The following is a 7,643-nucleotide window of genomic DNA, read 5'->3' on the forward strand; positions in this document are numbered from 1 at the left end:
AAAATAACTAACAGTGGATCCCTAGCAACTGCATATTTATATTGCTACTATTTTGCATAAACGTTTTTTTTTTTCTAATCAACCATTTGGTTGATTACAATCATCAGTGATCTGACGTGGTTATAACTTCCCCAAACACAACGGACTGTCACTATCGCTGGACGACTGCTACTATTTATCGCAATGGTACCGAAGCGTTATTTTAACCTAGAATGCAACGATTCAGTGATATATTCACGGCGATAGCCGCGGCGCGTGTGTGCGAGGGAACATTTAACCGAAATAATGAAACATATTTTAAAATCAATAGGGTCGATGTACAGGTAACAGCTGTATTAGTAACATGTTCAAGTTAATCTATATCAAAAGTCTATCTTCTTCTAAGTGTTTCTAAAATCGATTTTGCTTCATCAATCATCATGCTCAATCGATCCTGTCTCATGTTTTCCGTGCCCTCTGGCCCGAACTAGCAAACACCGCAAACGGATGCAAAATATATCAAAGGGTGATTTTTTTACAGCACTTCGAATTTCAACTTCGAAAAAAACCGTTTCAACTTGCCCCGGTGTACCTTATTTGGATAAAAACTGGTGATTTTTTCAATACATTTTACGATGCACGACAAAGGCATCATCGCCGCTTAATCCGCCAAATCTGGGTATTTTTTTAAATGGTTTTTGACTGAAATGCCCGCTCTTTGATGAGTAAGGATGATGAATTATTCAACTTTCTAACAGTTCATAATGTACACATTACCATTACAACTTAAACATATTTAGGACTCTCCATTAAAAGAGATCCATATGTTATCTATAGAATTATTGTCTTGACAGCGCCTGTGGTAGAATCGCAATTGTCAATAGTAGACGTATTAAATATAAATTATTCACTTCATTTGAAAGTTTTTGAAACCTTATCAATGCAGTGGGCAGCAAAAATATTGAAAGCTTATTTTCAAATTCTTCTTCATGCTGAGGGTGGCTGGGTTCGTATTCCCGGTCCGGTCTAGGAAATTTTCGGTTTGGAAATTGTCTTGACTTCCCTGGGCATAAAAGTAGCTATCATCGTGTTAGCATCAAAAATGGAGCAAAAATGGTAGCTTGGCTTAGAAACATCGCAGATCATAACTAGTGTATTATATACTAGTAATTACTAGTTCTCACTGCACTTACAGCACTTCTACCACACCTAGAGGTTATGATGCCTTTCTCATGTATTAAAAAATGTAACAAGAAGAGCAAATAAGAGAGGTCAAAATTGAACTTTATTTGTTTATTTATTTTATTTATTTATTTATTTATTTATTTATTTAACAATAATTCATAACTACATAAATAATCTTCTAACGATTTTCAATGTATATGTGTCTATGAGCAACTATATATTGATAGCAACGTCTTTTGATCAACACCATTGTACATTTCAATACCGATTAAAGTGAATCTTGATCTTGTTCTTGGAAGCAGTTGAATTTCTTTCATTCCTGAAAATAACTGGCAATTCGTTCCAATATTTGACTGCACGATGACGAAAAGATTCTTTTAAATAATTCGAGCCTAGGGACAGTTAACAGGCAAGTACGGGATGATCGAGTAAATTCTTGTCAATGTTGGTCCAACGTGTTCGAGCGTGTGTACGCTACATTATGGCACACATCTTTGAGAAGATCTAGGAAGCCTACATCGGACAGAAGAGGGCAGTTAAATGAATCGGACTTAAACTCGTCGAAGATGAAGCACATGATAGTTGGAGATTCAAAGTCAACAAAGGACAACGTTAGACACCCAACACAAGTTTGTATCGGTGGTGATGAAATTGAGATGGCTGAAGAATTCGTTTACTTGGGAACTCTACTGGTGACCGCCAAAAACGATACTAGCAGAGGAATTCGGTGACGCATCGTTGCAGGAAATCGTATGTACTTTCGATATAATGCTCGTGGATGCTCAGTTGTCGAAAGTTTTTGTAAGACAACTGGTCTACCTACGATCGCATATTTATAACAATCAACAATAGTAGGCATGGGAGAAATGTCACAGGGTCACAGGGTCCCGGAATTGAACTTCTACATTAGATTAAACTGATAAATTGATCAAAACAAAAATATGTCATTAGAATTTCATTCAATTTCACAAGAAAAAATATAAATTTTTAAATATTCAAATGTTTATATTTTTTGTCCTTGAGCTTAATGCTGGCCGCTCGTAGCTCAAAACCCTGAAAACCCCTTAGTTGTGGTTTCTTCACTTTTTGAGCCGGCGTCTAATACTGCCGTAAGTCTCGTAAATACAGACGTTCCCACGTTCGACGACGTTTTGTAGAACTACTTAGTTCTTAAAAAGTATTTTGTATTATATTATTGTTACACAATTACGTAGCAGTTTAATTGCCGGACCCTGTAAGTCGTGATACGTCTTTTCTTCTTCTTCTTCTTCTGCTTTTTCTTTTTCTTCTTCATTGGGTTACATTGGGTGACATTACCGTCTCACAGCTTAGTATTTATCAAGCAATTCCACAGTCATTAACTGCGAGGTTTCTAAGCCAAGATACCATTTCTGCATTCGTATATCATGTCATGAGGCTAACACGATGATACTTTTATGCCCAGGGAAGTCGAGACAATTCCCAATCCTAGTCTATTCCCAATCCTAGTCGAACCCAGCCACTCTCAGCATGGTATTGCTTTGTAGCCACGCATCTTACCGCACGGCTAAGGAGGGGCCCTTGTGAAACGTATTAGTATTAAAATCTAGATAATTTTCTAAAAATCGCCAAAAATTGCACAAAGATTTTTGTTAGTCGAATTCTTCGAAATTTCACAAATATGCGTTCATGGGTAGGAATGGTAGGGTGCAAAATTAATACTGTATGTGTAAAAGGGGAATGAACCACAGATTACATCAGTTGTTGCGAGAACCATTCATTGTTTACACTACTCAAATCGGACGATGGTGCTGAGAGGTTCTGTAAGAAACATAGGTATAACTCTTAAAATGTACAATAGTCAGCTCCATCCTCGGTTGCTTTGTTATGAACGTTTTTTAACAGGTTTGCTCATCTAGCTCGCTGCGCTTTCTGCCTGTCGGATTGAAGGTCTGCGCCATCTTTTCAGGGTTGCAGTCCGACATTCTTGCAACAACCCCTGCCCATCGTATTCTTCCAGCTTTTGCTATTTTCTGGATATTGGGTGCACCGTTAAGTTGGGCGAGTTCGTGGTTCATTTTTCGCCGCTACACACCGTTTTTTTGTGCACCGCCACCGCCACTCTTGGCCCTAAGAACGTGTGTTCAATGCGCAGTGTTGTTTTAAAACATCAAACCGAAAATACGTTTAATGTTAGTGATTTAAATGGTTATAACCATTAACAATATTTTCGAAGAGCCGGCTTGATAACTTCTTACGAACTCATTCACTATTGGTGTCAGATGCCGAAAGATGATTTGGGATATCACTTTATAGGCGGCATTTAAGATCATGATTGCTTGATAGTTCTAATCCCTTCCTTCGACTCCTAGGGAAACTGTTCTTAATTCTAGATTCAGACTATCAGTCTCTGCAAATAAGTGGACAGCTTTCATCTTGATGAGCTGCTGTATTGTGCTTTAGGTATGGGCTGGTAGGTTTCCATCGTCCACTTAACTGATGTAGTCGTCTCTTCCGCTGTATTGACCCTCACTGCTTGTGCTCTCAGCGCCATTTAAGTTTTCCTGGAAGTAAGTGTTGCTTCCACCTTTCATACGCCAAGATGCTCTCATCCTTATTCCTGCACAATCCGCCGCGACATGAAGCCTTTGCGGGATATGGTGAGCTTCTGATAGAACTGGTGTGTTTTTAGAAATAGCACTATCTCCCCGCACTGTACTTCCTCCAGGCGGCCTTCTTCTCATGGAAGAGTTGGGTCTGTTGTCTCCGTTTCCGTCTATAGCGTTCCACGTTCTTCCCGGATTCTTTCTGCAGCGCGACCGCCCGCGATGCGTCATTCTTCTCCCGAATCTGTCTGCACTCTTCGTCGAGCCAACTCTAGTGATTATACCTCTAAACTTTCACACCATTAAATCCTTCCAACACACCTCCTGCTGCGCTACGATGCTGAATCTGCAGTCTTTCAGCACATCGGCGAGCACCCGTGTGCTCCTGATGAAGTTAAGAGATTTGCAGTTCCACGAATCGAAATTCCAATCCCCAATCCCACGGACATCCGTAGTTTTCAAATATGCGCCCTATTAATCGCCTCATTGTATCAGCGCCCCCTTAAAAATAGGCGACTAAGTAGCTCATATTTTACGACGACAGGGCTGAAAAGAGTTCAGTTTCCCGTTGTAAGTGCGTGTGCCCTCACAGTCCATAAGTCCCAGGGAGGCACATTCTCGGAAGTCGTATATAATTACGATAAGGGTCAGGAACAGCAGCTAGTTTACGTTGGTCTTTCCAGGGTTACATCAATCGACGGATTGTATCTGACGAATGCCAGTAACTCATTCCGGTTCCACCACGGAAAGGGTTCTATGACCCCTAGAATGAACGACCTTCGGACGGAACTTGAACGTTTGAGTAACCATCGTATGCGCACCATTACAGACGATATCATGGAAGCTATAACCGCAAACAAGTTGGCTTGTACGTTGATGAGCATCAATGTACAAAGTTTGAATGCACACTCGTCGGACATTGCAACAGATCGGGTGCTTACCGCCGTTGATTTGCTTGCAATGAGCGAAACTTGGCTTGACAACGGCACAACCACAAACATCAATGGATACCTTTGTGTTTGTCAAGAGAAGCGTGACGGAACAAGAGCGGGAGGAGTGGCAATATTTGAACGTGCTGGTTCGTCGACTATGGCCGTTTCTCACGCCATTACGAAGCTCAATGAAAGCTATGACCCAGCATTGAGTGTAGCAGACGAATATGGGGACTGCTGTGCTGCAGAGGTTTCAATCATGGAAACCCGCACGTTACTGTTTGCGGTATATATTTCACCAGGTATAATCAAATAGTAGTTGTGTTTGTATTTAAGTGTGTTGCATTAAATTTTGAATATTTACTAGGTACCACCCTGAAGCAAAAGAAATATTTCTTAGTGCGCAACCTCATAAAGTACACCCATGTTGCCATGCCCGTGGTAGTGTCGGGAGACTTTAATATTGATGTGACGAAAGAGGAGAACAGAGATTTCATCTGGTTCATGAAGCAGTTCTCTATCTGGATTGTGCTTCGGATCCAACTATAGCGACTACTCTGGGTGGCTCATGTCTCGATCTAACGTTCACCCGGAGCGTATGTGTGGAATGCAGGAGATACTGCACGTACTTCTCCTACCACCGGCCTATTTTGTCGATTCTTGCGGTGTCCTGAGGTAAAACTAATGATTTAGAATTAAACATAGTTCTCTTCATCAGTTATGTTATTTTATTCTAGAACCGATGCCATCCCAGTGAAGTGAATTAACGTCACTGATCGTCGTTGGTCCGCTAGTTCATCTGCCAAAACGTTCGATTCCAACCAGAATGACCAATCATTGACATCAGCCGGACAGTCCGTAGCAAAATAGATAATTGATCCTGAAAATGAAACTTGAGTATTTGGTAATTAAATTTATATTTAGATCATAATGTATTTAATATGAAACATTCTTTCCGTTTTGTTCTTTTCTTTGTTTTCTACAGATTCAGCCCAACAGTGGATTGATGCATCCTTTAACATTCATCGGGACCACGGCGTACATCACTTCAAAAGGCTTCAAGCCAATATAAACAAACGGCCCTTTTCAGGGCCACCAAATATTCATGGAGGAAGATGTTGTTGAGGCTGTTGTTTACCGATCTTCTGTTTCTTTAATACTCTGCTTATGGTTATAAACCGAAATGAGTTTATAGTAACAATCGGGTTTTCGCCCATTTATTTCCAGGATATGCGACATGTCGAGGATATTCCAACCCAGATTGAATATACATCCCCATCTTCAAAAATCAGCACCAAGAAACATATTTAGAGTTTCAAAATAAAATCTTCTACACTTACGTAATCCTACGTCCAATTGGCGGTCGTGTATCGTATACAACCTTTTACTTTTTCACTATCCAATTTACTCGCCCACTCAGTATCATACATTTTGATAACCGCGCGACCGTACTGCGTCCAACACAAAACACGAACAAACTTGCACACAAACTTCATGGTTCTGCGACGAAGAGAAAAGAAAAACTAATACAATGCAGCCTCGGTTGCTTCTGCATACTGAATTGTGTTACTCCAACCGAATCGACGCGCACTAATGAAGCACGATTTATCAACTTATAATTATTCCGTGGATTATCTTGCGATGAAGAAAAATCTCTCAAACCGACGCGCACTTCAACACGATTTCTACATTTTGTATTGCAACGATTACTCCTAGATCTTACCCTCACCCACCTTCAGAATATCCCAAAGATTCTCCAGATAATTCTACCAAAAGTTCCACATGATATTCTAAATGAACTTATTGTCTTGTCTTGTCTTAGCACATGCACAGCCAGTATTGAAAAGCATCCTGGAAATGTCGGTTGTATTTCCGAGCATTTTCTTGTCTGTATTAATGTTTGCAGCATATTATAAATATGACACAAGTATTAAAACGGCCAGGCCCACCGTTCTGCGTTCAGGCTTGAATTTGCGAGAGAATCCATAACTCCCATGCAATCAGATTATTTAGTAATAAATAACATGATCAACGAAGAGTTTTGAATCTATGAAAGGAAGAAACGGGGACAGCCGTACCAACCGTTTCACATTCAGGGGGAAAGATGATTGACGAATCGTTGGGAGTGACTTTGCTAAGAAGATTAATGTAAACTCCTTGGGCCCTGGACGTCTTGGGATGGGACACAGTTTTTAGTCTAGTGCCATGGCTTATACACTGATGGGCAAAAGTATTCGCATAAACTCAGATAGATTACTATGAAAACATGACGAATACTTATGTACATCAGTGTACATATAAGCCTAGGTTTAAGCGCCATTACTCGCTCTCTGGAATGAGAAAAAGAAACAAAAGCGATGAAAAACAACTTTTAACACGACAAGATTATATGACATTTTTACTTACATCTCCATATTTTCCGTGCTTGGAATCGTTTGTTTTGATTACTTCCGTAAAACCACAATTTATTGAAATAGCGTACCACAATTTTCCGCGAAAAATAATTGAGGAGTGAAAAGGAAGCCGATTTTTGTTTATCTCCCAGGTTCATTCAAGAGAAAAGAGGAATGAGTCAAAGATGTTTTTCACCACAAACTACGAAACATTCTCCATCGACTAGAAAATTGCATGACTTCGTCTCATAAAAGGAAAAGTACGAACCCTGCATCGAAATATACTTTTTGGGATATATAATTGTCCTCAAGACAACTTTACTTTCTGAAGTGCACCGTCTCGTGGGTTTGCGCTTTGAACAATTATGGGAGAGTGGCGTAACGCTAATTTTAGAACAACAATTTTGACCAAACTGATTGAAATATTCGACCACCAAAACAATCACCACATCAGAAATTAGATATTGTTTGAAATGCGTGAAAACCAATGTAAAAGTTTTTCCGGGGATTTCCAGGATACTTCGGGGACTGTCGCAAGGTGCAAACAATTTTACCACCAAACGACTTTT

At 40.0% G+C, this 7,643-nt stretch overlaps 1 protein-coding gene across 1 annotated transcript; it reads left to right on the forward strand.

Annotated features, from left to right (window-relative positions):
- The first annotated feature begins 3,745 nt into the window (after positions 1-3,745).
- LOC134206781 (uncharacterized) lies at positions 3,746-5,230 on the forward strand. Its single transcript, XM_062682505.1, has 3 exons — positions 3,746-3,803; positions 4,294-4,983; positions 5,049-5,230. The coding sequence occupies exons 1-3, from the start codon at positions 3,746-3,748 to the stop codon at positions 5,228-5,230; spliced, it is 930 nt and encodes a 309-aa protein (XP_062538489.1).
- Positions 5,231-7,643: the final 2,413 nt, after the last annotated feature.

This window comes from Armigeres subalbatus, chromosome 1 (genome assembly GCF_024139115.2).
Source record: "Armigeres subalbatus isolate Guangzhou_Male chromosome 1, GZ_Asu_2, whole genome shotgun sequence".
Lineage (NCBI taxonomy): Eukaryota > Metazoa > Arthropoda > Insecta > Diptera > Culicidae > Armigeres > Armigeres subalbatus.

What these genes read in the sequence shown, in the direction of transcription:
- LOC134206781 (XM_062682505.1), top strand. Translation starts at nt 3,746, where the DNA reads ATGCTCTCATCCTTATTCCTGCACAATCCGCCGCGACATGAAGCCTTT. An exon ending in TGAAGCCTTTGCGGGATATG is followed by an intron (nt 3,804 to 4,293) that starts GTGAGCTTCTGA and finishes TTACGACGACAG; the next exon opens with GGCTGAAAAGAGTTCAGTTT. An exon ending in TGCGGTATATATTTCACCAG is followed by an intron (nt 4,984 to 5,048) that starts GTATAATCAAAT and finishes AATATTTACTAG; the next exon opens with GTACCACCCTGAAGCAAAAG.